At 32.4% G+C, this 27,909-nt stretch overlaps 2 protein-coding genes across 7 annotated transcripts; one reads left to right on the forward strand and one right to left on the reverse strand.

Moving 5' to 3' along the window:
* LOC144557402 (endonuclease V family protein) lies at nucleotides 1-27,707 on the forward strand. 3 transcript variants are annotated; one of them, XR_013512654.1, is made up of 10 exons: nucleotides 1-246; nucleotides 675-936; nucleotides 1,157-1,219; nucleotides 1,447-1,486; nucleotides 1,744-1,808; nucleotides 1,934-2,050; nucleotides 2,331-2,459; nucleotides 2,565-2,627; nucleotides 2,741-2,813; nucleotides 27,689-27,707. XR_013512654.1 is itself a non-coding variant. In XM_078305969.1 (9 exons), the coding sequence occupies exons 1-9, from the start codon at nucleotides 191-193 to the stop codon at nucleotides 2,753-2,755; spliced, it is 810 nt and encodes a 269-aa protein (XP_078162095.1). In that variant the 5' UTR covers nucleotides 1-190; the 3' UTR covers nucleotides 2,756-2,856. The 3 variants fall into 3 exon arrangements, 2 of the variants coding, with proteins under 2 accessions (XP_078162095.1, XP_078162096.1); XM_078305969.1 differs by lacking the exon at nucleotides 27,689-27,707 and having other exon boundaries at nucleotides 2,741-2,856; XM_078305970.1 differs by lacking the exons at nucleotides 1,934-2,050; nucleotides 27,689-27,707 and having other exon boundaries at nucleotides 39-246; nucleotides 2,741-2,856.
* LOC144556399 (uncharacterized) lies at nucleotides 7,888-12,349 on the reverse strand. 4 transcript variants are annotated; one of them, XM_078304746.1, is made up of 4 exons: nucleotides 12,219-12,349; nucleotides 11,432-11,729; nucleotides 10,769-10,895; nucleotides 7,888-9,675 (listed from the first exon to the last, which is right to left on the reverse strand). In XM_078304746.1, exons 2-3 carry the CDS (start codon nucleotides 11,697-11,699, stop codon nucleotides 10,783-10,785), a joined length of 381 nt encoding a protein of 126 aa, XP_078160872.1. In that variant the 5' UTR covers nucleotides 11,700-11,729; nucleotides 12,219-12,349; the 3' UTR covers nucleotides 7,888-9,675; nucleotides 10,769-10,782. The 4 variants fall into 4 exon arrangements, 3 of the variants coding, with proteins under 3 accessions (XP_078160872.1, XP_078160873.1, XP_078160871.1); XR_013512369.1 differs by having other exon boundaries at nucleotides 7,889-9,675; nucleotides 10,769-10,954; XM_078304747.1 differs by lacking the exon at nucleotides 7,888-9,675 and having other exon boundaries at nucleotides 10,657-10,954.
* Nucleotides 27,708-27,909: the final 202 nt, after the last annotated feature.

Here is a 27,909-nt window from a genome sequence, read left to right on the forward strand (position 1 = left end):
AGAATCATTCTGCTGCTCTGATATTTCTTTTCTTTTCTTTCTTTCCAAGGGGAAACAAGCAAAACGAAAAGAAAAGAAAAAAACAACAGTAAAACTCTCGTATTGATCCCCGGTTAATAGAAATAGAACATTAAAGTATTCTTCTTCTTCTTTTTCCCCTTTTGAAGGTAGGTGTGGTGAACTGGTGATAATGGAAGAAACTTCTAGAAGAGAAAGTAATGATGTGTTTCCTGATGAATGGGTCAGGTAAACAAACCTTAATTTTTCTTCCTTTTTTTTATGTTTTGTTCAACTATTGCAATACTTTCTATAAAGTACTGGTTGGTCTACATTTTCTCAGCATCTGCTTCTACCTTGTTTTCTGTTGGATTATGCAACATAAAATTGAATTGATTCCAAATTGGGTTGAAGTGTTTTAAATGGAGTCATAAATCACACAATTTAGTATAATCGATACAAAATTAAATTACATTGATTGGTAAATGCAGAGGAAGCTTTCAAACATTTTGAGTATTAATTGAGGTTTAATCAGGGCTCATTGGGCTATATTTTAAATGTTAGGTATCTTACCTTAGCATACAAGGATCCTTATGAGGGGTATAGGTACCATTAGGTACGTATTCCTTACTATACCAGTAACTCAGTACAGAAACCCTCATTTATTCCTTGTATAGAACTCAGGATTTGCTAAAGAGAAAGCTAGTTGCAGTAGATGACTTTACCTGGAAGTTGACTTGCTGCGATCTGGATTCTGGTACAAATGAGCGACTCAGATTTGTTGGTGGCACTGATATCAGCTTCTTGAAGGAAGATCCGTCAATAGCTTGTGCCGCTCTTGTTATTTTAGAGATTGGCACTTTGAAAATCGTGCATGAAGAATTTGATTTAGTGAGATTGGATGTACCTTACATTCCTGGCTTCCTTGCTTTTAGAGAGGTAAATCGTTTCTTTTTTTCTTTTTCTTTTTTTTTTACAATTTACTACCAGGTCCTTATTTTTATGTTCACTTGATAAAATTGTAATTGTTAAAACATTTATGTGCTTGCATATTGTTCTGAAGGAAAGAAAACATTCGACTAAGTCCCTTTAAAATCAGAAATTTAATGTTTTCTGACACAAAATTTGATCTACTACTCTTTTGTTTATTGTCCTCTAGGCTCCGATTCTGTCAAGGATCTTGGAGAAAATGAAAGCTGATGGTAACCCTTTCTATCCTCAGGTAAAGCTTACGATTTATTTGCTTGAAGTAAAAATAGCAGTGTGGTTCAATTAGGTATCGGTGTTTCTTTACAATATATTGTTTGTGTAACCCTGAAAAGAAGAAAACTGGATTCATTGGGAATTTTAACCGGCATAATTCACCCTGGGATGTTTTAAAATAAAAACAAGAAGTATAAAAGAAATATGGAAAAAATGTAAGTTATTCTTTTTGGATAATGCTTGCAGCTTTTGATGGTTGATGGAAATGGAGTACTTCATCCAAGAGGTAAGTTTTCAAATGTTCTCATTTCTTCATAGATTATTACAAAGTGTGTGTGTGTGTCTGTGTGTGTTCTTACATCAGTAAGATTAATAATGACACTACCACAATTGCCATTAAGTTTGAATATGTTGGCTGGATTTGAAGCCTTTATATAGAAAATATGAAATAGCAAAAGCAGCAATTGCAAATTCATTTGATCAGTTGATGTATTTGTTATGTTATGTCTGAAAATCTTACTAGGTATAAATATTCCTTGTCAGGTTTTGGTTTAGCTTGTCATATTGGCGTTCTTGCAAATCTACCAACTATTGGGGTTGGCAAAAATGTCAGTCACAAATTAATATTTACTTTTCTGATAATATTACAAAATGGTCTAACAAAAAAATGGTAATGTAATTAATATCAAACAACAAAAAATGATAATGCGATCACCTTACTTTCTCTCTCTAGCTACATCACATTGATGGACTCAGCCGTGAGGAAGTGAGACGGAAACTAGAAATGCCAGTAAACAGTGACAGCAATATATTACCGCTTATTGGAGAATCTGGCAAAATATGGGGAGCGGTCTGTGTTATTGACTGCATCTTTTTAGAAAAATTATAGTTGTGTGCAATCTGTACACTTGTGTATGATTATTATTATACTAATTTACCAATTGTCATATAATGGTATATGGGGTGGCCTGAACTGGTACAATATTTATTCATTACTTCAGTAAGAACCAAAACTTTCCAATTGAGGTGCTACTAAAATTAATATTAGTTTATTTCAAGTTAATCCATTGTCAATGGATCCTGGACCTTTTGTTTATACCTTTGCATTTTGATTCGTAATTTAATATCAGGCACTGAGACCGGGACCTGGTTCACTGAAGCCTGTTTACATATCAATTGGGCACCGTGTTTCACTTGATTCGGCTATAACTCTTGTTAAAATGTGTTCCAAATTTCGCATTCCTGAGCCTACTCGTCAGGTATTGTATAATATATATACCCTTTTCTTTTCTTTAGAAAATAAAATGTTTAACTGAAAACCAGCATTTTTCATATTTAAAATAAATTGTTTGTATCTTACACAGGCTGATATAAGATCAAAGGTATTTCTTCAGAAGCAGAGAGGATCTCCTAATTTTAATATGCTGGTAATATAACTAAGGATATGTTTGCAGATATATATGAAATATTTATCCAATTTCTCAGATCAAGTTCATTACTCATTGAGTTTTATTTATGGTGGTTATATTTTTGCTTGCAGACAACTCCAATCTAAACTAGAGATATGTGGGCATGTTTGTATTTGGTTGATTGTGTTCCAAATTATACAACTGTAAAGCAATGGTAATTATTAACTTATTCAAGTTAAAATCTTTTACACTTAAAGAGTTCAATCAATCTATTCTGACAGATGAATCCTCAGAAAGAATTAGAATAGAAATTATATTTTCAGAAAGGCCCCTTTTAAAATGTTGGAAATGAGCAATATGCAGGGAAGCCCATAATTTTGAAACCCATACCTAACTAAGGCTAATCAAGACCGGTACCAAACCTAAACCAAACAAATTTAAATGTTTCCAAGTCATTTACCCTCATTTTCATATATTACAATTGTATCAATATGAACAAATTAATTTTTTTTATGGGATCTATACTGTATCAATATATCCAACTTGCATTTCCAACACCCCTTAATCCTCATTACATCCTTCAAAATTAAGGATTATAATAATAATAATAATAATAATAATAATAGTAGTAATAGTCAGTAAATAGAATATTAGACAAACCAAATCCAAGTACTCGATACCATAGTCACAAGATTCGCGAATTAAATCCGAATAATTTATTTTTTGGTGATGCTGAACCGAGCGCCAAATTATTCGGTTGACCGAACTTTGACCGAATGAAACTCGAATGAATTACGAATTTTTTCCGAATTTTACGAATTATTACAAATTTCTTCCAACAATTTTCCAGAACATTTTATTTTTTTTTACTCTCTTCAGGACTGAAATTTCTGGTTCAGATAATTTTGAATCATTCCCAAATTATATCTGAATTCTTCTCATTCAGGAATCACTAATTTTTGACCTCATCGAACAGAACCCGAATAATTCATTTGTCACTATGCTCGATACTATGTGTATTTGATGATTCCTATATATAGTGTATGAATCACTAACACAAACAAAGTTAATTTGTATGATTCCAATATATACTATATATTGTGTGTATATGACTCGCCACACTGTTTGCATTCAAAAACTGCCATAGATAATCTGGGCTATTATTTTAACAGGTGTCACCTTTTAACACGTGTTAGCTTCTGACCATCTCCACCGTTCAACTTTAAACTGCACCCCAATAAATAGGTTCTGAACTCGAAAAGAGAAGAAAATCTAGAATTAAATTGGCTGAAAATTAACTTGATATAATATACGCAGGGCTGGGATGGTTGTAGCATTAGCATGTACATCTCACCTTCAAATTAGATTGCCAACCAAATTAAAATTGTTACTTTCAAGAGTATTGTCATCTCATTCTCATTCTCAGGTAAATTATATGTTGTTTTTATTCATTTCTATATATGTTACAATTCAGTACCAAGCAATTTAAAATATATATGTGTAAGGGCGGATTCAGGATTTTTATTAGGGGAGGACACTAATCGGATTTAAATAGCTAATTGGATTCAAATCCGTTAACTTATCGGGTGCAATAGTATATTTCTATGACCCACTTTTATATACAATAAAATCATACAAAAAATAAAAATAAATTGCAAAATTAATAGAGTTAAATTGTAAATTTTAATATTACGCAACAAATAATATTACAAACATGATAAAATAAAATAACAATTAAGTAGCAAAGAAAATACAAAAAAGATTAAATTCCTGTAGTTTGAATGAGTATAGTTATTTATATTGTAATGATTATAAACAGTTTCTTGTTCCTATTAACAAATTTTCTTTTTTTTCTTTGATCTTCCGGAATTGGTACAAAAATTGATCCTTTTTCTTTTTACATCTTTTTACCTTAGTGACTGGAGCATTTTGGAGAAATCTTATGTCAGGTATCTTTTGAAAACATAAAGCAAATTCCCACTTTAATTAGATGGTAGATATCAAGACTTGGCTGTCACATGCATGTAATGTTTGAACTTCATCTGAGTTCGTTGGGTTGAAATGCTAAAAAGTAAATGTCATATGTAATAAGTGAATGGCTCCACCGTCAGAAATGTCTTCTTCAATTTTTCCTTCTTCTTTATACGATTTCTATTCTCCAACCAATTTTGTTCAAATCTCAAATTTCTTTTAAATCAGATTTTTTTTTTTCTCTCAAAATACTGACTGAACAAAAGCAAACAAAAAGATAGATCTGAGTCAGGAATATGCACTCCATCAAATCAGAGTAGGCACAAAAAGCAATTAGTACTAATTCTAAAAAAATTCAAATCCAGGGGTACAACTGCATGTGTGTGTGTACAACTACATGTTTTTGGCTTTTCTAGTTATTGATCGTTGTAACTATAAGTTAGCTATTCTACTTCCATAAACATATGAGGCTTATAAGTTATTTTTAAATTTTTAGTGTCTAAATAGTCAATCTGAAGCACAAAACATGTTCTCCATGCTATAATGTATTTGGAGACCAAATTTTTTTTTTTTTTTGAAATTTTTTTTTTACTATTTTTTCAGAAATTTTCAAAATAGGTCTGAATTTTTTTGAAAAAATAGTAAAAAAAAATTTTAAAAAAATATAGAATTTGATCTCCAAACATATATTAATATGAAGAATATGTTGAGCGCTTCAGATCAACTATTTGAACATTGAAAATTTAAAAATAACTTATAAGCCCTCGTTGAGAACTTAAAATTAAAACAAGAAGTACAAAAGAGTTAGGGTGTGATCGGAACACATCACTCAATAGAGTTCAATTGATTTCAATTCAATAGAATTCAATAGAGATGAATTCCAATTGAACTTTGTTGATCAGAACCAAAATAGAAAAGAATTGAATTCTTCTCCATTTAATGATTGGAAAGTATACATAATAGAAGCGAAATAATTTCAATTGAATAAAAATGACACTTATGCCCTTAAACTGATTAGATGTGATAAATGGTAATGCTACGATGATTTTTCTCATTTTAACACAAAACTATATTACATATAGTGTCACAAAATTTAGGTAGTCCCAAGCATTATCAGATCTGCTAAATAAAGAACTTTTTAAAATAAAATAAAAATTGAAATTGAATGCTAAATAAATCATGCTAAATAAACATTCTTTACCAGCAATACCTCCTTCTATATGGGACTTACCAGTATGCATACACCAAGCATTATCAGATCTGTACCACAGTACCAGTATGGATTTGATTTGGGAAATCTTAAAATTGAATGTAATAGTATATGAACCGTATTATGAATACCATTAACCAAATTGAATTTCTTTTGTCAATTATTCTCATAAAGCCAAAAAAATTTCACCTCACAAAAAATACCTGACATGAGGCATATATGAATCGAGTAGACAAGTACAATTAAATACTTAAGTTCTGTAATGTTATTAACAAGCTAAAGTTGATCTATCAAAATCGAGCACCACTTGATCTAATTAAAAAAATATAAATTACTACACAAGCTAGAAGAAAATTTCCATCTAGTTGAGAAGTATACTGATAATTATAGTTGGGTTCATCTCTGTTGCGATAGTTGGGTCCATCTCTGCAGGGTCTTGGTAGAAGCAATACCATTGAAAGTCTGCCCCGTTCTCCTTGCAATATTTGCCAGGATGTGAGGTTGCTGAACTGCACGGCATCTAGCATGCTTGAGCTCTACCTTGTGGTTCACCGTTTTCATCCCCATTGAATATTGTATGACTCTCTCCCCGTGCTATCCATGATGGTATTTCCTTGAATTGTTCTATTGTCATTGCTGCTACACTCGTCATTAATGTCTGCCACACTTACATTACTTACCTAGGCCATTTAATAATTTTTTCTTTGAACGAGCATTTCAACAAACAGCTGACGAGCTACTTCTCATTTGATCATCCTTAAAGATCTCATGCCATTAATGCTTCCTCCCTGTTACACGGATACACCACTCATGTTTTGTCACATAGTCAATCCATATTGAATATGAAACAAAAGAAAAAAGACACCCCTTTTACATAGAGAGAAGAAAATATCGCACCTTCAGCTTATAGGACTCCGACCCTTAGAAGGGCCTCGCGCTTGAGTCGCCTAGCCAAGCTCGTTGGACTCTGCCCCTCTTCCTCCATTGTTATCGGTAGAAGGAAAGTGTTCAGAAAGCGAGAGAAAGGGTATCGCTGGAAAAAAAAAGGAGCGCCAGGTTTAGCGAATGAATTCTCGTCGAATCTCTTCAATTTTCACGAGAAAATTTTGGCACGAAAATTTCCATCCAAATCGTCCGAAGTGAAGTCGTTTTCTGTAGCTGACTGTGTTCCGATCAGAGAATTTAATACGACGTCAATTCTATTTGACGTTTTAGTGTGGGAATTGAGGTTCCGATCAGACCCTTATGAAAAACAGGTCATTTGTCGTTTTGCCATATACAAGGGACTAAGGGAGTGTCTTTGAGTATAGAAAGTGACGGCTTTGGCCAATAAACTTTCGAGACATAATAAATACGCCTGTAATTGCCTACGGGCTGTCATAAAATAATAATAATAATGCCATGGACCGTCCGATCCGACTTTTGTCGACCAATCCGTCACGTGGAATTATTCTAACCCTCCATCATCTCCTATCAGATCTGGTTTACGATTCGACTTTAAGAGCCGTGGAAATTAGTACATCAGTGGCTCGCAGGCTGAACGCGTGTCCTCAGTATTAACTCAAAATGAATCTAAGAAATCTTTTGAGTTAATAAATCTCAAAATTTTAAACGGAGCCAATTCAGTTTTTGTTTATAACATAGAGGCCTTTTAATATTAGTGCGAATCTAATCCGTACAAATCTCAAAACATATCAAACGGTTTTAATTAATTAACTTAAAAGATTCTCTTTTGAGTTAATGCCGAGGATACAAATTCCTCACAGGATTGCATCCTTCATAGCAGTTCAAGAATCGCGAATTGCGCCTCTGAGATATCTCATATTTTGCATGACTTATTGGAATATCTCTACCGTTCATATACGTTCTGCACAAATTTAAAAGCTCAAAGAATACTGGCCCGCCGCTATCTCCGAATAGGCACCGGACACATCGGTGATGCAAAATATGAGATATCTCAGGGGATACGCACTCAAGAATCGCTGTGAATTATATGAACGGTAGTGATTTATCATGGATTAAATGATGAATTGTAATTTCTTTATTGCAATTCCGATCAAGTATTTTTTTTACAGTGGGTTTTATATAGTCAATGAGAAAAAAATAACGGTTGCTTATTATAACAGATGCCTATTCTAACAGTCTCCTCTAAAAATGAAAATTTGATAGAGATGTGTTTTTCCTAAAATAAGTAACTCTTTTTTTCTTTTTTTCTTTTTTTTTTAAAGAAGTGGCTTGAGCCACCAATTTTCATTGAACATGAAAACCATACAATATTCAGCTGGTACTAATAGACTGGTACCAGGTACAACAACCCAAGCCAGCATTCAGTATTCAGAAAATACCATAGCACCAAAAACAAACATAACAGTAGTAAGGCCTATTACATCATAACAAAAATAACCACAAGTTCATACACCAAAATATGCAAAACAGACCCTAAAAAAAGTAACAATACCCTACACAGTACAGAAAAGCATAAAAGTCCCTGAAATTCTAAGAAATCTCATATGACAAAAGTGAGGTGCTTGAACTGTCATCTTCACCACCTGAACTGGTCCCTGCTCCAAGCATAAGGAGTGAATCATGTATATCTTCTATGGGAACCAAAGTGATACCTGTCAGGTCTTTCAAGTCACAAGGCAAAATGAGATTAAGTTGAGATGTAAGATTAGACTTTTGATTCATGGTCCAAAAATTGGCTACAACTATAATTTTGACCCCTAAAGCCTATACACCTTGAACTTGTCCACCCTTAGACAGAATTATATTTCCATCAAGCCACAAATTTCAGAATAAAGAACCCCTAGTTATTTCTACTAAGTTAGCATCTTTTAAAGGAATGCAATAATCTAATTCCCACACTTCACCCACAGAACTGTACTCAAACACAAACCAGTTATAATTAGCAATCCAAGAGACCAAGACCATATAGACTTACCAAATTGACAACTAACAAACAAATGATCAACTGCCTCCATCTCAGCACAGTACACACATTGCATCTCTTGTTAAAACCCTATTTTGCTTAACTAGCCATAAAAAACTTTTGACTTTTAAAGGTGTTTAGCCAGACCAAATACTGTGGAAATCATTATTAAGTACCCCCCATATTCTACACAGAATTAACAGTAAAATTTCCATGTGTGGTCCATCGCCATAAAATATGATCAGATGAATCAACTAAGGTCAAAATTAGAAAATTGACCAAGGAGCACCATTCCCTAAGATACACACCATTCAACTGTCTAGCAAATTCTAATTGTATAAAAGCACCTGATAAGACCTCAGTAACTCTTTAATTTCCTAATTTAGTCAATAATGATTAACCCCTAACAGGTCTGGGGTTAATTTGTCCCTAATTCTTTTATTTTCTCAACATAATTGCATTCCTTTACATGCATTACTTATAATTGATTCCACTTACTGAATAATATCATTTCAACTCATAATTCAACACTTGCTGACCTTAAAAAAGAACTCATAATTCAACAAATTACAACTTATGTTGCAAAAAGTTCAGTTATACTGGATCTTGCAATTTGTAGACATAACTGTAAGTCTGTAACTAACGTCTTTTGCTGAATTGACTACCTAATTAACCTTCTGTAATAGCAAGTGGAGCTATATCTGTGTGGAAAAATGAATGCTGCTAAACGTAATTAGGAGAAGTCAACAAAACTCAATTGAATAACCTGTAAGTGTAATTAAAAAAAAGGAAAAAAATATAAAAAGATACTCTGTAGGAAAAACTTATCCCGAATCCTCAGAAAATGTAGGTTCACATGATCCCAGTAAATATTGCTGTTAACAGTATTGACACCATTGTTATCTAGAATCTCTCGCTGAAATTTTGACCACTGTGGGACCAGCATTTCCAACAATCTTCAAAAAAAAAAAAAAAAAAAAAATCAACACATGCCGTATTATATTTATCAAGGTTATAAATAGCGATTATAGCGGTATAACGGGGAGACAAAAAAAAAACTATTGCAAATAGCGCAGCTATAGCGGAAGCTATTATACATAGCGATTTTTTCTTTTCAAATTTTATATTCTATATTTGTACTAATTATCAACATAATAAATATTGCAGAGTTGAGATAACAACTAAATGACAACTGATCTAAGTCTATATTTTTTTATCAATTACGCAAATAAGAAGGAAAAAAAAATCTAAAAAGTAATATTATTTAATAGTTCATACTTTATAATATTACATTTTATAATAGACAAAGAGTAATTAATTTTATAAGGTAAATGAAGTCAATATACATATTTAAACATTTTATATATTATAATAATAATCAAAATCAGCTTTCAATTGAAACGAACGATAATAATTTTACAAATGAATATTGTATGAAGAGCAATCAAAATGAAGATTAATATTTGAATATTTCTTGATATAGAATGAGAGAATAAATCACAAAAAAACAGAAGCACATAGTTTGGTCAAGCATACTTATCGTAGAATAGAGATAGCTCATATGAAATAAAAATAGAAGTACAGAAGCTCATATAAATTGCAAAAAAAAAAGTCCATGTAGCATAGAGATAGCTATAGCGAGTCGCACATAGCGGTAATAGCGGTTAGTTATTGTAGCTATAGCGGTCGTAACTGAGTTAGCGCACTTTTATCTCATAGCTTAACGTTTATGATCCGGAAAACCTATAGCGCCGCTATAGCTAGCTATTTAGAACACTGATATTTATAGTAGTCTAACATTGGTACCAATCAGTTTTGGTCACAGTTCTTTAATTTGTATGATTTATTGTCAGCACTACACTTATATTAAGGTTCAATATATGCACTATGTAACCTAGCAAGCATTGTACAGTACCAGTACCATCAGAAGCTATACAGTACCGATAGGGTAGGATATATTATGGAAACAGGAAAAGGGCATAAAGTTATACTCCTTTCTCATTCTACAATTTATGAGTAAAACGGTAAAAGTAATTAAATACTACATACCAGTATCATACTAATCAACTAATGCGTGATCCAGGTACCAGAATCAGTTCACTCATTGTAAAACCTCCAGCTGCAACTACGGCAAGTTCACTTATCATAACTCCTCCATTAGTTCCCTTTTTAACTTCTGATCAAGCGTGGTTTTATCCTTCTTACACGATTCCTTCAAGGTTTTCAATTGATTGACTATCAAATTATCATAGTTAATTAGTTATTATTTGCAAGACAAGATAATTGTACTTAGACTAAGCGATGCTAGTGTCAAACCGGTGCTTGCTATGGATTTGATACTACTTTGACAGAAATAAAATAAATTTCGGGGAGTATAAAGAGACATTTTCAACACGAAGTTCTGAAACTTCATTCAAACTATCATTTTTTTCTATATCAAATATAAAATAACTCTCTAATGTACATATAGACCAAAGATAACAATTCAACATCACAAAAAAACATTAAATGACCATTAAACCCAATTTTTCCCAAGCAACACAAGAAATGACCATTATACTATAACACCCCTTTAAACTTAGCTTTTTTCCTTGTCAACCTGGTTATACCACTGATATCTCTTATGCACATCCTCAATTCTAGTTTTGAGCACGCGAATTTTTCTTGCAATACGGGATCGCTTTATTACAGAGCGCATGGCAAAGGGGCAACCTTTTTTCATCTGGAGAACAGAAGCCTCCTGGAGACAATTATCCACATCAGATGCCAACTCTCGGACTTGCAGGATCCATGTGGTCATGACCTCGCCTTTCACATTCTCTGTTGAGGCAGCCCGCAAGACGGCTTGCATCATCTCATATTCTTTTGTTAGGAAAAATAACTCTTCTGTCACCCCTGACAGTAAACCAATTTCATCTGTGATGGCTATTGCAGCTGATTTAAATGCAAAATTCATTGCTGGTACAGCAACTGCCTCCATTTCTGCTTACGGCCAATATATCAAGCTTCTCTGCATATGAACAAGGATAACATTTGAGGTCGGTACGTGCTTTTAAGTAATTGAGCCAAATGAGGTTTTTGTTAACGAAACAATCCCGTTGCTTTTGAATGACCACATATAAATAAAATCAATTGAGCCAAATTAGTTAGTTGAGCATCAGCAAAGATTAATAATTAACCAAATATAAAATTAGCCCCAGCATACTGACCCGACTCAATATATAGAACTTGTGGGAGAAGTAACCCTTATATATAACAACTATTAACAACTAATGCAATTTCACAGTAATCTCAATCTCTAGTAGAGAGAGACTCACATATAATCGGACAACAGAGTTTGTTACTTGGACTGACAACTTGAATTCTCAATTATTTCATCTCGTCCGTAGCTAATTCCGAATTATTTAACAAAATTACTATTTAATAATAATAAATTAAATTAAGGTTAGCAATGAGAAGAGAAGAGGAGAAAAATTTGGGGGGGGGGGGGCATTTGCACCTGGTGGCTGGCGCTGACTTCAATTGGGTTTCTCTGTTCTTTTGCTGTTCTTTCTTTTGCGGGGGTTGTTTCTGTGTGGAAGAGGATATCGCAATTGGGTTTCTCTGTTCTTTTATTTGGAGCGGGGGGTGTATTCACCTAGTTGGGGTTGTTTCCGTGCCCGCGCGGGCTTTGAAACATGCAAAAAACAAAAAAAAAAAGTGCGGGGTTGTGAGGTGGGACCTACCTGTTCCCTTTTTTATTTTTTTTTAATTGCAGACGAGTTTAGGAAGGAGACCCACTCTACAATTTCATGTATTTTTTTTTATTCAGAGGATACGTGTTTGGTGGAGAAAGGTGTAGGTCCGATGCCCATTGGATCTAGTTTGTTTTTGATGGGCAGATATACCGTCTAATTTGCTTCAGGATTTGTGCGCACGAATATTAAAGCAGACGCGAAAGTTCTGATGCGAATCTTAAAGCCAATCTGACGGTGATTGAATCCGTTAGAACTAAAGTAGGTCCGATGCCCATCAGACCTGCTCTGTTTCCTGTTCGGTGTGTTGTGATGTGTAATTGTGTTGTTTCAGACTTTCAGTGCGGGTTGTGAGGTGGGACCTCCTGTTTCCTTTTTCATTTTTTTTTAATTGCAGACGAGTTTAGGAAGGAGACCCACTCTACAATTTCATGTATTCTTTTTTAATTTTTTTAATTGCAGACGAGCTTGGCAACCCTTAAAAACTTAATCCGCTTCTTTTAATTTTTTAGCTGTCCACTGAATACTGATTTTTTAGCGCAAATTAAGAATATTTTTTTTAGTTTGTTTTTATCCGGATCTTAAGGCACATCTACCTCTTCTTTTGACTTTCTTAGTTCGAACATTAATTTCTTAGCACTCCTTAAGTTTTTAATTATTCACTCTTAATCCACGGATTAGAAGTATTTATTCGGAGACATAAAGGGGCAATTTTATATATATATACCCTTTAACAACTTCAAAATAACGTATTTTTAATCTTAAATTCGTAATGTTATATTTACTATTCTAAATTTCTGAAACTCACAGAATTATTCAATTTATTGCCTTTTTGTTAAATTTATTTTAAATTTATAAATTATCTATTTTATTATTTATTAAAAAAATGTAGCGTGTTTAAGTGAAATATTCAGTTTTCTAATTGATCAATTGTGAAGGCAAATGATTTCTTTTTCTTTTTTATTTGTGACGCACACACATACATATGCATGAATTTCATTGTGTATGCATCACATATAGAAAAAACCGACCAATTAGAAAAATAAATATTTTTCTTCAAATATAATATATTTTAATTTTTAATAAAGAATAAGAGTTAGGCTGGGGTGCTATGGATAGCATAGTGGCCTCTATGCTACGGCTCAATATTCGAGTTTTCAAAATTCAAACGGTCGATCCGAACCGTTCATCTTATTCTCCATATTAATATCTGTTTGGAGACCAAATTTTACATTTTTCTGAATTTTTTTAATATTTATTAAGTATTTTACAAAATTGTTGATCCAACGGTGGCTGCACAAAACAGTAAAACCGTTGGATTAGCGATTTTCAAAGTGGCTTAATAAATAGTAAAAAAATTCAGAAATATATAAAATTTGGTCTCCAAGCAGATATTAATATGGAGAATAAGATGAACGGTTCGGATCAACCGTTTGGATTTTGAAAACTTGAATATTGAGCCATAGCACGGGAGGCCACTATGCTATCCATAGCACCCCAGCCTAACTCAAAGAATAAAACGAGGATTTTATAAATTTAAAAGAATTTTAATAAAAAGAATGCAATCCACACATTTTCCAAACTAATACAATCTCAATCTCTCTCTCTCATCCTCTATAATAATATAAATATCGATTTTCTTTTATTATTTAGAACAAATCATTTTGATTCAAAAATGAAAAAACCAAAAGTTTGGTTATGCTTTCATTTGAAGCATTTTATCTTGTTCTAAATAAATAAATAAAATTATAAATATCAGCGAGTGTTTTACTGGAGATGAATAGTTTGGGAACAGTGAAAATTATCCTAACCCTCCATGAGATTCAAGTTCTCAATACTTTGGGATGTTGATGTATTCTCAAAGGTACCACTAGCTACAAAAAAGGGTTTTAGATGGCGGAGATATTCCTTCCCTTTCTTTCCTCCCCTGCCAAGGGACAAGGAGAACTGGAGAAGGGAGGTTCTTATTAGTATTAATTAGTAATAAATTAGTGCAGGAGAGAGAGAGAGATAATTAAGTAATTGAATAAAATTAAGCGTTCATGTAATAAGTCACCGCGCACTTGATATTTTCATCATGTTATTAACTAAATTAAAATTAGGCGTCCATGTCATCAGTCACCGCCACACTCTGTTAGTTATGAAAGTTCCACGAAGCTTCCCATTTATTTATTTTTTTAAGTCCCAGATCTAGGGGTGAAAACCCCTTTGATTATCCGATCCGAATCCGCTTCGAATCCGGTTACTATCTGTATCCGAATTAAGCGGATCGGATAATAGACGGATACGGATCCGGATATATCCGGTAATTATCCGGTGATAGAGCTAGAGCGGGTAGCGGGTATTAAGATCCCATTTGAACCCGCTAGTCACATTTTCCAAATTATCCAACTATCTTGTTACTTTTGCCGGCTACTTTTTAGCTTTGCCAAGGGTCAAATCCAGCTCATGCCTTTTTCATTTGAACTCCAATCACGTGGAGCCTTTGGGAAGTTCTTCTATATATGGCCTCACAACATTCATTTATTATTGTTGTGGTATTATTGATTTTAAAAAAACCCGGACAGTGGCGCTAGATTGAATTGCACCTGTTATTTGTTAACAAACCAAATCTTATCTCAACTATCCACTTTGACAGTGGTAGTCCAACCTTCTTGTTTTAATTTTTTTTCGTATTACTTTAAATATATATATATATATATACACACACACACATATGATTATAATACTTGTATTATATTTACATAAGTGAATTATTTATATAACTCAATTATCCGACTATTATTCGTTTTATATCCATATTCGAATCCGTATCCGTAGACTATCTGTTCCATATCCGTATCCGTTTAAGGCGGATTTGGTTTTGAATTTTGATATCCGTTTACTATCCGTATCCGTATTCGTATCCGTTCATTATCCGACAGATGTGGATATGATATCAGCATTATCCGCTCCGTATTCGCTCCGTTTTCACCCCTGCCCAGATCTCTCTCTCTCTCTTTCTCAAGTATATATTTAATTAATGTTACAAATTCGACTAAGTTTTCACTAAACGCCACTAAAAAGAAAACTTGTATTTATCTCTTTTTTTTCTTACTACAAGAAATGATTGTTTAAATTTGTGTTGCTATACTTCTCAAATTTAAAAAATGAAACACTCCCTTAGAGATTTTACTAAAATGCAAAACATTTAGTTATGGAAATAAAATATATAATTGATCTTTAATATAAAGAAAGTTCATCTTAAAAAGGATTATCTAGTGAGAATTAAAGGACATATTTGTCTATTATGATCCGGGAAACTAATTGTTTAGATTTGTTTGGAACAATCAAATCTAGTACATTTGTATAATCTTTATATTTTATTCGGGGACAATCAAAATTCTCATATTTTTGTTCGGGACGAATAAAGGTTTAAGCTTGATAGGAGTGAAATAAGTAGTGATTTTTCCTATCACTTAACCTAAAATATTGTCATTTATCAAATTACACTTCCTTATTTTCTATAGAATCAAATTTCTTTTGTTATTTTACTTCATTTTGGAGAATTGCAGATTTTCAGTGTTATTCGGGCTAAAATAGGCATAAAACGCAGCAATCTAGAGACAGTCTCAGGCGTGCGGATGTCACAATCTGCATGTGCCTCAGAGGCAAATCGCACGGGAAAAGCACCAGAAAACCACATGCGATTGGGACATCAGCACAAAATAACTGCCAAAACTGCAGTTACAGCTCTAACTTGGCAGCCAAGCTCCACAAGGGCCCATTAACACACCTGGATGAATGAGAACTCTTCTCTTCGTCACAACAGACCAGAGAACTCAATATTCACATGTATTATTTATAGTTTAGATCAAGGATTCTCTAAGGGAGGCTTATGCAATTGAGAAAAAAGGTATAATAGTAAAATAGCGAAGTCTCCACTAGAAGAGAGGAAAGGGCAGGAAACTGAAAATGGTGTACATGAGAGAAGAGACCGCATAGGTGTACTCCTTCCATCTCTCTCTATTGTTCTCTTTCTTCATATCTCTTGTATCTTTTGTTGTTGAACCCGCCATGAGCGGCTAAGCAACCATTTTCTAGGGTGAAGACGTGTAATATTGAATTCTTATGAGTTTAATCTAAAGATTTATTTATATTTATCATTTGCGCTTGATTGAATTCTTTTTGTGATTTATTCATTGTATTACTACCTAACTTGGTGCGTTTTAACCTCGACAACATGGAGATGTGCACTCCATGGTAGGCGTATAGGGTTGACCAGTAGGATTATGGTGCAATTATCTTAGATCCAATAAGAGAAATAGACGTACCTGTTGATCTCTTGTGATCCGAACTTCAGTTAGAAACCTATTGGAATATAGATCTGCATGCTAAGGTAGTAATCTAGAAGTCAATCATTTTGTTCATGAATTGGATGATTAATATATATCATTTTGCTCTATGAGTTTTATTGCCTTTATGAATCATTGTAGGTTAAGAACCGAAGTTGTGAAACTTCATAATACAGATGATAAATACTCTAAATAGTCACTAACCGAGGTAATTAGCTGGAACTCTAATTTACCATTATAAAGTTAGTATGTGGATTAAATGATGATTGTGTTTCACAGACCATAGACAAAGAGTTGTCATTTAATCACATAGATACATGTTAAGAATATGGTATTTGACTTATCCAAAATGAAACGATATATGGTAATGTGTTTGTGTCATTAACAATTTCATTCGTGTTAAGTTCTATAGTATGAGGTGTGGTCTTTCCTACATGAGAAATGTGTATTTCTAAGTGTTATCAAATGCTATCCGTAAAAGGGAGTTATAAATGTAGCATTTCAATATGCATGACTTGTGCGGAGGAAGAGATGCTCACAAAAAGTACTATCGTTCCTCGTATTATTATACGAGTGATAGCAACACTGGGCCCCTTGATAAGAGTGGGATTATACGTATACGGTATGATTAATAGAGATTAATCATATAAAATAATCTACTCAAGATCAAGAAAAGATTTGATTTGCAGGGATGACACATACTTACCCTGAACTTGATCTGTTGCTATGAGACGAAAGAATTAACACAAGTAAATTAATAAGTTTACTGCAGGATCATGATATTGTACTGGACAACATCATCTCTGTAATTGGGGGTCACAGTGCACTGCCAGGTGCCAACTATGATCTGTAGAAGTTTTAACTCTACTGCCAACATAACACAGATCTTATCGGGTCACACCGTATAGAAACGGGATCAGAGAATCTTATTATTAATTATAAATAGTTATAATTAATAAATAAGATGGCAAATTATTAATTATAAATGTTATAATTAATATAGAAATATCATAGAGATGATAAGGCTTAAACAGATTAAAATTATAAGCGTGTATGACACATTGTGTAATTATTGTTACAACCGCAAATGAAATATAGTTGTTCAGAACAATTATATATATATGAAATAGTATATTTGGGCCTTAATTATATTTAGAATATAATTATAAAAGCCCAAGAGTTGAAGCCCATAAACCCAGGTCTGATACTATTCATTTTGGGCCTGGGACTATTCATATTGGGCCTTTCTGGGCCAGTGTACTATTCACATTGGGCCCAAATCAAAGCCCAAAATGCCCAAGCCTAATAACCATCCATACTAGGCTTTACTGGATCTTTCTGGACCTTTCTGAGCCTTTCCGGACCTTTCTGAGCCTTTCCGGACCCAGAACTATTTATTCTGGACCTCTGTAAATAGTTTAGTGGGCCAGGGGCATTTTGGTAAATTATTGTTCACCGATGTACTGTTCATGATGAACAGTAACCTCCATAAAATCCTATAAATAGGGTTGGAGGGTTGGAGTAAAGGCATACCATTTCCATTTCCAAGTTTGAGTTGGAAAGACTGGCTGAACGCCCTGCGGAAGCCAGGTTCCTCTGATTCTTGGAATTCCTCTCAAATAGTGTTTGGGTTAGGATAAATATATATACATATAGACGTATATATATTTGAGTGGTAAGCGATTGTAATCTTGTGTAGTCAGCGGTAACTCTGCTTTTGCACATAAGTTGTGAATCAGGGTATTTGTAGAACGCGAGACAACTTGTTTAAGTGAGTACTGCAAGTATAGTATTCCTGGCAGGAGAAATACTTGATCTATGATCATTCCTGGTGGATTACTAATAGAGGCACTAGACGTCTGGTGCTGTTGTCCGAGGAAGAGGAGCAACAGGAGCAACAGCAGCAACAGGGAGACAAAGCCGTCAGCAGTTCCAATTCGAATTTGGAACCAAGGTATAATGTTACATTAATTTATTTAATTGTTAAATAAATTTATTTTTAGAAATCAATCATAGAGATAGATCCTAGGCTTAGGTTAGACATAAAAATTTTTGTTTTACGATCTTTTTCCGCACCTAAGCCAGCACGGTTTTTCACCCGAAAACCCAACACTGCAGATGAATGTCGTGTTCTATAAACTGATAGTGGGTTAATCTTGGTTATTTCAACTACGAGAGGTATATAGGAAGGACTAACTATGAACTTAATGTTAGTATGTAATAATCTAGAAGTCAATAATACGATAATTTTATCATATTTATTTTCTTCATGAATTGGATGATTAATAAAATATCATTTTGTTGCCTTGAGTATTATTGCATTTATGAATCATTTCGAGTTAATGACTGGAATTGTGAAACTTCATAATATAGATGATATATACTCTTAAAAGTCTCTGACCGAGGTAATTAGCAGGAACACTAATTAACTGCTACAAGGTTAGTGTGTGAATTAAAAGATGGTCAAGTTTTACAGACCACAGACAAGAGATGTCATTTTAATCACATATATAGATATACGTTTCAGGAACATGGTATTTGACAAACCCCAAATTAAACATTAAATAAAATTGTGTTTGAGTCATTAATATTTTCATTTAGTGCTAACTTCTAAAGTATGAGGTATTCATCTTTCCTACATAAGAGATGTACATGTGTGAGTGTTATCTAACGTTGTCCGTAAAAGATAGCTATAATGGTAGCACTTTGGTATACATAACTTATGCTGAGGAAGAGATGGTTTACCAAAAGTACTATTATCCCTCGTATTTCTATACGAGTAATAGCATCACTGGGCCCCCTAATAGAGTAAGATTATCTGCATGCGGTATGATTACAAGAGTAATCATATTTGATAATCTGCTCAAGATCAAAAAAATATTAAGTTTGCAAGGATGACACACACCTACCTTGAAACTGATCTGATAGCTATGAGACAAAAGAATTAATACGAGTAAAAAGTTTACTGGATCGTGTTATTGTACAGTACAGCATCATCTGTGTAATTGGATGGTCATAATGCATTCTGCCAGGTGCCTCTTATGATTTGTAGAAGTTAAAACAGTTTTTAACTCTATTTACCAACATAACGCAGATCCTATCGGGTCACACGGTATAGGATGTAATCGGAGAATTTTATTGATTAATTATAAGTTGATTATAATTAATAATAAGATAGTTATAATTAATTATACATGATATAATTAAATTATAAATGTCATATAAAAATGATAAGCAAAAACAAAGGTTAATTTATAAGCGTGCATGACACGTTGTATAAAAGTTACTGAAACAACAACCGAAAGAAATATAATTGTTTAGAACAATTATATATATTTGATTTGAATTTTAAATATTAATTATGAATTTAAATTTTGGGCTTAAAACCCATTAGCATTAAAACCTTAATTAAATTTAAAAGCCTAAACTAATCAAAACTTAATGGGCCAAGGAGCATTTTGGTCTTTTCACCCATGGTCCAATAACACTTTCCTGCAAAGAGCAGGTGCAAGAATCCATGGATCCTTAAAATTATCTCCGAGAGGTAAGTGCTTTCTCCTCTTTTGAAGATTTAGAAACCTGCCACCAAAGCGATTGCAGGTTTTTGATAAAGTCCTGAAGCTCTTCTTGTATCAATCATGTGTTTAGGTCGTGGAGAGTTCCTTGAGAGTAAATTCCGTTCAGATCTGGGTTTTCATGTATCCATTCCATGCATCTAACAGGAGGGCAAAAAATAGTTCAAATGGGTTTCCCTTGTTATAAAATAAAGATAAACAAGCATAAAGAATAATAAACAAGATAAAGAGAAAAAGATGACAATCTCTTTATTCATACATTTCTCATGTGTGTACAATACAAGATTACAAAGGCTTTATTTATAGGCCACAAATTATGAATGAAAAACCATCTAAATTAATTACAAGAATAAATGAGAAAATGAATTCTAATAGTAGTGGGATATGAATTCCAATAGTAGTGGGATATGAATTCCAATAGTAGTGGGGGTAGTGGAGAATGAATGTTGGGAGTTATGAGCATCCACATTAATATTTTATTCATAACTCCCCCTTGGATGTCCATTACATAAGAATATGTCTCATTAAAACCTTACTAGGAAAAACCCTATGGGATAAAAACCTAGTGAAGGAAAAAAAAGTACAATATTCTTCTAAATACGCAACTACAGCCTTACCAGGAAAACCCAGTGGGAAAAACCATGGTTAAGGAAAATATAGTGCATATTAACTCCCCCTCATGACAACATCAATCAAGATCTTTAAGTCGGCGAACTCCAATATTACGAACTAGTTTTTCAAATATTGCAGTATGGAGTGCCTTAGTGAATAAATCTGCTGGATTTTTCACTTGAACGAATTTGTTGAACATTAATAATATTATTCTTTTGGAGATCATATGTGAAAAAAAAAATTTGGTAAAATATATTTTGTTCTATCTCCTTTAATGTATCATTCATTTCATTGAGCAATACATACAATATTATATTCATATATGATCTTCGGGATCATTTCTCTAAAAGACAATCTACATGTCTAACGAATGTGTTGAATCACGGATCTTAACCAAACACATACTTGACTTGCTTTTGTGTATTGCTAAATTTTTCTCATAGGTAGCGAAATATATGTTTAATTATATGCCAATATCTTCGCGTGAGAGAAGAACTATATCTTGCTAATAAATTTACTATAAATGATATATCATGTATTGTATGCCCATCAAGATTAGTGCTCATATTGCACTAAGATATGGTACTTCAGGACCAAATAGTTATTCATCATTTTCTCGAGGTCTAAATGATCTTTATTGACATCTAATGATCTTACAACCGTCGGAGTGCTTAATGAATGTTATTTATACATATAAAATTATTTCAGCACTCTTGCAATATAATTTTCTTGATACATAGTAATATCATTTTTAAATGTTCAATTTGCAATCCAATGCAAAATTTTATTCTTCCAAGATCTTTCATCTCAAATTCTTCCTTTAAATAATTTATTCTTTTGGAAGCTCTTCAGGAGTTCCAATGATACTTAGATCGTCAACATAAACTGCAATTATAACAAAATCATTTCTATATCTTTTCATGAAAATACATGGACAGGTCGTATCATTCTTATATCCATGTTTCAATAAATATTCACTTAAACGGTTATAGCATATGCGTCCATATTGCTTTAATCGAAATAAAAATTTATTCAATTTAACTTAATAATGTTCTCGAGAACCTAAATTACATGCTTCAGGCATCTTAAATCTTTCAGAGATTTTCATATAAATATCATTATCAAGCGAGCCATTTAAATAGGCTGTAACAATATCCATTAGGTGCAAGTTAAGTCCTTCATGAACTGCCAGACTAATTATATATCAAAAAGTTGTTGCATCCACCACAGGTGAGTATATCTCAAAATTTCACCTTTCTCATTTTATTTTCTTATAAATATTCTTTTATATCCTACTAGTTTTATACCTTGAGGTATAAGGACTACAGGTCCAAAAACTTTTTAATTTTCAAGAGAGTTTAACTCTACCTCAATTGCACCTTTCTATTTTTGCTAATCATTTTCTTTGTCGACATTTTTTAATAGCCTTCTAGTCATGATCCTCAATATTTATTATGTTTAGCGCTATATTATATACAAAAATACTATTGATATCAATTTTATCTCGGTTCCATCTTATTTCATTCATGATATAAGTTATCGAGATCTCTTTATTTTCATAAATTTCAGATACATGAGTTTCTGCTAGAACTCCAATATTACTTATAATTTTATTCTCTTCTGGAGTTTTATCTGAAATTATCATATCCTCGACTTGACCATTTTCATTCTTTGCTCCTTTTCTCTTTCGAGGATTTTTATATTTTTAATCTTTGGAACCGATTGCTTTTCCACGCTTCATACGTGTTATAATTAATCTGTCCAACAGGGACACCGACTTTAATTGGAGCATTAGCAGCTGGTACATGTGATTTTGTCACTTTCTTTGGGTCTGTGAATGTGTCTTGCAATTGATTCACTAACCTTTGCAAATTAATTATCTTTTGAACATTTAGTTCACATTCTTTAGTACGAGGTTCAAAATAAGACAATGATAATTCATACTAATATATTTTTCCAGCTGATAGTTTTCTCCCCTTAAGGTTGGAAATTTTATTCATCAAAATCACAACCGGTAAAATTAGCCATGAATAAATCTCCCATCAATGGTTCTAGATACTCTATTATATATGGAGATTCGAATTCAATATAAATTTTCAACTTTCTTTGATATCTCATTTTAGTGCGTTGTGGTATAGCAATTATAACATATATTGCACATTAAAAAATTCTCATATGGGAAATAGTAGGTATGTGACCAAAAACCAATTATAAGGGGAAGCTTTATAATAGCTAGTTGGCATGATGCGAATTAGTTTTGTTGTATGTAAAATATCATATCTTATTTTTATATACGAACATCTACAGGATGTTCAATATTAATTTCGATATTGTTTAGACGTATTTTCATAATTGGATAATCATAAAATTATGCTCTTTAATCAAATCTATTGAGCAAGTAATTTCGCAACGCCAAGTTGCGATTTGATAATAAACATACATGTTTCACTTCTATTGGAATAATGTGTCTTTTATTCATTACCATGTTCATATCTAAGAGTGTGTCCATCATATTATTTTTCACTTCTAGTGGAATTCTTATTTTGTTCAACTATAAGAAGACAAGAAATATACTCAAAACATTTCTAGAAATCTTCTTCAGGAAGATTAAATTATTAAAAATAAATATGAACATCACATTAATTTTTGCACATTATTTAAATTTTCTTCATTATATTTCCACTTCGTGTGGAAATATGTGTTTTTGTAATAATCACCATGATAATAAACTCATTCTTGTCCACGTCCACGTCCACAAGTTTTTTTTTTCAAGAAATGGAGCAGAACCAAATAAATTATTTTGTCCAACAACTCGTTATAATCTTTTCAACCATAAAGAGATAATAAATCAACTTAGAATATCTTTTAACTTCTTCAAGAAGATTAAATTATTGAAAAAAAATATATGTGAACATGATGTTAAATTTGCGCATCGTATAATTTTTTCTTTATATTTTCTTCAAGAAGATCTTCTTAATATTTTTTGAAATCTTCTTCAAGAAGATTTAATTATTGAAGCAAAAAAAATATGAACCACTATACAATATTTGTACATCATATAAATCTTCTTCAAGAAGATTTTTCTTTTAAATCTTCTTCAAAAAAAATAGTATGAACATGATATAAATTTGCAGATTATATATAATTTCTTAAAATCTTCTTCAAGAAGACCTTAATATATTTTTAAATCTTCTTCAAAAAGATTAAATAAAAATATGAAGTTCATATAAAAAAATTTCGAATTCTTCTTCAAGAAGAACTTAATATCTCTTGAAATCTTCTTCGGGAAGACCTTCTTAATATATTTTGAAAATTTTCTTCGAGAAGATTAAATTATTGAGAAAAAAAATAACAAAATGAACATCATACAAAATTTGTATATCATATAATTCTTCTTCAGAAATTTTTTTTTTAAATCTTCTCAGATTAATTTCCTATATCATATATATCTTCTTCAGGAAGATTTATTTAAATCTTCTTCCGGAAGATTTATTTAAATCTTCTTCCGGAAGATTTATTTAAATCTTCTTCCGGAAGATTTATTTAAATCTTCTTCCGGAAGATTTATTTAAATCTTCTTCCGGAAGATTAAAAAAAAAATACACTTCATATAAAATTATATGAACCATACTAAAAATCTTAAAAAACAAATATACATAAATTGATAACTTATTCCATTTAGCAATTACTAGGAAGTATTATTTATATAAATAAATTGAAATAAAAGTTATTAAAATTACCTCGAATCTTCAACTAGTGGAGCTCTCGTGCTGATAACATGTTATAAAATAAAGATAAACAAGCATAAAGAATAATAAACAAGATAAAGAGAAAAAGATGACAATCTCTTTATTCATACATTTCTCATGTGTGTACAATACAAGATTACAAAGGCTCTATTTATAGGCCACAAATTGTGAATGAAAAACCATCTAAATTAATTACAAGAATAAATGAGAAAATGAATTCTAATAGTAGTGGGATATGAATTCCAATAGTAGTGGGAGTAGTGGAGAATGAATGTTAGGAGTTATGGACATCCACATTAATATTTTATTCATAACATCCCTTTTATTTTTTCTTTTGGGTTAATTTCTCATATACCCCTGAACTCTTCTTGGTTTTCTTATTTCTCCCTCTAAAGTTTAATATTTCATATATAACCTTTACCCCATTTCAAGCCAGCGCCAGCCGCCAGGTACCAGTGTAAATTCATTTCCCCCCGCCCTTTATTTTTCTCCTCTTCTCTCTGGTAAAACCCAAAGCTCGTTTCTCATTGAGTCAGGTACCGGTTTGATTTTATTTCTTTAGGAGATAAATAGTTCTATATATTGAGTCAGGTCAATCTGCTAGGGCTAATTTTATATTTGGTTAATTATTAATCTATATTGATGCTGAACTAACAAATTTGGCAAAATTGATTTAATTTATATGTGGTCATTCAAAAGTAAGAGAATTGTTTCGTTAACAAAAAACTTATTTGGCTCAATTACTTAAAAGAACCGAGTTCAAATGGTCTCCTTGTTCATATGCAGAGAAGCTTTCATATATTGGCCGTAAGCACAAATGGAGATGGTTGCTGTATCAGCAATGAATTTGGGAATTACAGCTAATTTTGGAAACCAATTCTTGCACCCCTAGCAGTAAACCAATTTTATCTGCAAAAGCCATCACAGATAAAATTGGTTTACTGCTAGGGGTGCAAGAAGAGTTATTTTTCATAAAAAAAAGAACATGAGATTATGCAAGCCTTCTTGCGGGCTGCCTCAACAGAGAATGTGAAAGGCGAGGTCATGACCACATGGATCAAGCAAATCAAAGAGTTGGAATCTGATGTGAAGAAATGTCTCCAGGAGGCTTCTGTTCTCCAGATCAAAAAAGGTTGCCTACTTGCCATGTGCTTTGTCATAAAACGGAACTGTATTGCGAGAAAAATCCGCATGCTGAAAACTAGAATTGAGGATGTCAATAAGAGATACCAGTGGTATAACCAGATTGACAAGGAAAAAAGTTTTAACTTTAAAGGGGTGTTAAACTAGAACCCTCAAAAATTATTAAGAAGATATATGGTCAAAAGAGTAATTTATGAAGGGAGTTCTAAAGGTTTTTTCGAACTAAAAAAATGAAATTCAGAATTCTACGTGTTGCTTGGGAAAAAAAAAATGGGTTTATATAGTCATTTAATGTTTTTTTGTGAAGTTTAATTGTTATCTTTGGTCTAGATATACGTGTTAGAGTTATTTTGTATATGATGTAGCAATAAATGATAGTTTGAATGAAAAGGTTCAGAACTTTGTGTTGAAAATGTCTCTTTATACTTGCCCAAAATTTATTTTATTTCTATCAAATTAAGTTTCAAATTCATAGCGAGCACAGGTTTGACATCACTTAGTCTAAGTACAATAATCTCATCTTACAAATAATAACTCTGATAATTGGTGCATACAAAAAAAGGTTCTACTCGGTGTGCAAAACACATGGGAAGTAGTCGAGAGTGACTATGACGAGCATGAAGACCTTGAAGGCATCATTTAAGAAGGATAAAAACCACTCTTCAGGATAGTGTTGAGTTGAAAAACATCTAGTGCTGCTTCATCAGAAGTTAAAGAAGGGAACTAATGGAGGAGTTACGGTAAGTGGATTTGCCGCAACTGCAGCTGGAGGTTTTACAATGAGTGAACTGGTTCTGGTACCTGGATCAGGCATTAGTGGATTCATATGATACTGGTATATAGTAGTTGATTACTTTTACCATTTTACTCGTAAATTGTAGAATGAGATAGGAGTCAAACTCAATACCCTTTTCCTATTTCCTTAATATATTCTAACCTATTGGTACTGTATTGTTCTGATGTTACTGTACTATGCTTGCTAGGTTACATGGTGCATTGAACCTTAAATTTAAGTACAGAACATCATATAAAAGAAACTGTGACCAAAACTGATTGGTACCAATGTTAGACTACTATAAAAGTAGTGCTTGTGTTGATTTTATTGTGTTTTCTACTGAAGGTTGTTTGAAAAGCTGGTCCCACAGTGGTGAAAATTTCAAGGAGAGATTCTAGATAACAATGCTGCACATAAGCTTTGATACTACTTTGATAGAAAGTAGTATGGATTTGATACTACTTTCTAACAATGCTGCACATAAGTAAAAAAAAAATAAACCTCTTTTAATAAAAAAATATATTATTTGGTAAAAGAAATTCCTTTGTTAATATGCTCACACAAATTTCACGACTGAAGTAATTACTTTCATACAACTTTAATCTCAGTGGAGAATTTCATGTAATTTGTGGAATTAGGATATAATTAATACGGTTAAGACTTTACACAAGAGTGGATGAATAATAGATTAATAGTAATAGATAGACTGCAGGCGATCGAATCGAATTCCCTTATTCTCTCTAATTATATCTACTTCTCAAATTGGCTTCATTCAAAACATGCATAAGGGAATTTTAGTTAAAATTAAAACAAGAAGTATAAAAGAGTTATGAAAAAATGTAAGTTAATTATTTTTGGATAATGCTTGCAGCTTTTGATGGTTGATGGAAATGGAGTGCTTCATCCAAGAGGTAAGTTTTCAAATGTTCTCATTTCTTCATAGATTAATAATGACACTACCACAATTGCCATTAAGTTTGAATATGTTGGTTGGATTTGAAGCCTTTTTATATATCGAAAATATTTGTGTTCCAATATTTTCAACTCTAAAGCAATGATAATTATTAACTTATACGAGGGTGTTTCTAAGTTCACTAAGCTCTTTTGTGAACTCAACTCTAAGATCTATCGGATTGGCTTCAAACGATAGATTCAAACCGTTAAAATTCTTCTACCTTACCAATGATGTGTCTACATGCAAAAAAATTTAAATTTAAAATTACTTTTCTATAGAGTCAAGTGGTCAAAATTAGAAAGTTCATAAATTA

This window comes from Carex rostrata, chromosome 7, assembly GCF_964058835.1.
Source record: "Carex rostrata chromosome 7, lpCarRost1.2, whole genome shotgun sequence".
Lineage (NCBI taxonomy): Eukaryota > Viridiplantae > Streptophyta > Magnoliopsida > Poales > Cyperaceae > Carex > Carex rostrata.

Bases quoted from the DNA above. Each gene is read 5' to 3' on its own strand.
- LOC144557402 (XM_078305969.1), top strand. From the start codon at position 191: ATGGAAGAAACTTCTAGAAGAGAAAGTAATGATGTGTTTCCTGATGAA. The intron at 247-674 runs GTAAACAAACCT...TTCCTTGTATAG, and splicing joins TTTCCTGATGAATGGGTCAG to AACTCAGGATTTGCTAAAGA. The intron at 1,809-1,933 runs GTCAGTCACAAA...TTCTCTCTCTAG, and splicing joins CTATTGGGGTTGGCAAAAAT to CTACATCACATTGATGGACT.
- LOC144556399 (XM_078304745.1), bottom strand. From the start codon at position 11,699: ATGGAGGCAGTTGCTGTACCAGCAATGAATTTTGCATTTAAATCAGCT. The intron at 10,955-11,328 runs GTATAACCAGGT...ATAATTTGATAG, and splicing joins GTGCATAAGAGATATCAGTG to TCAATCAATTGAAAACCTTG.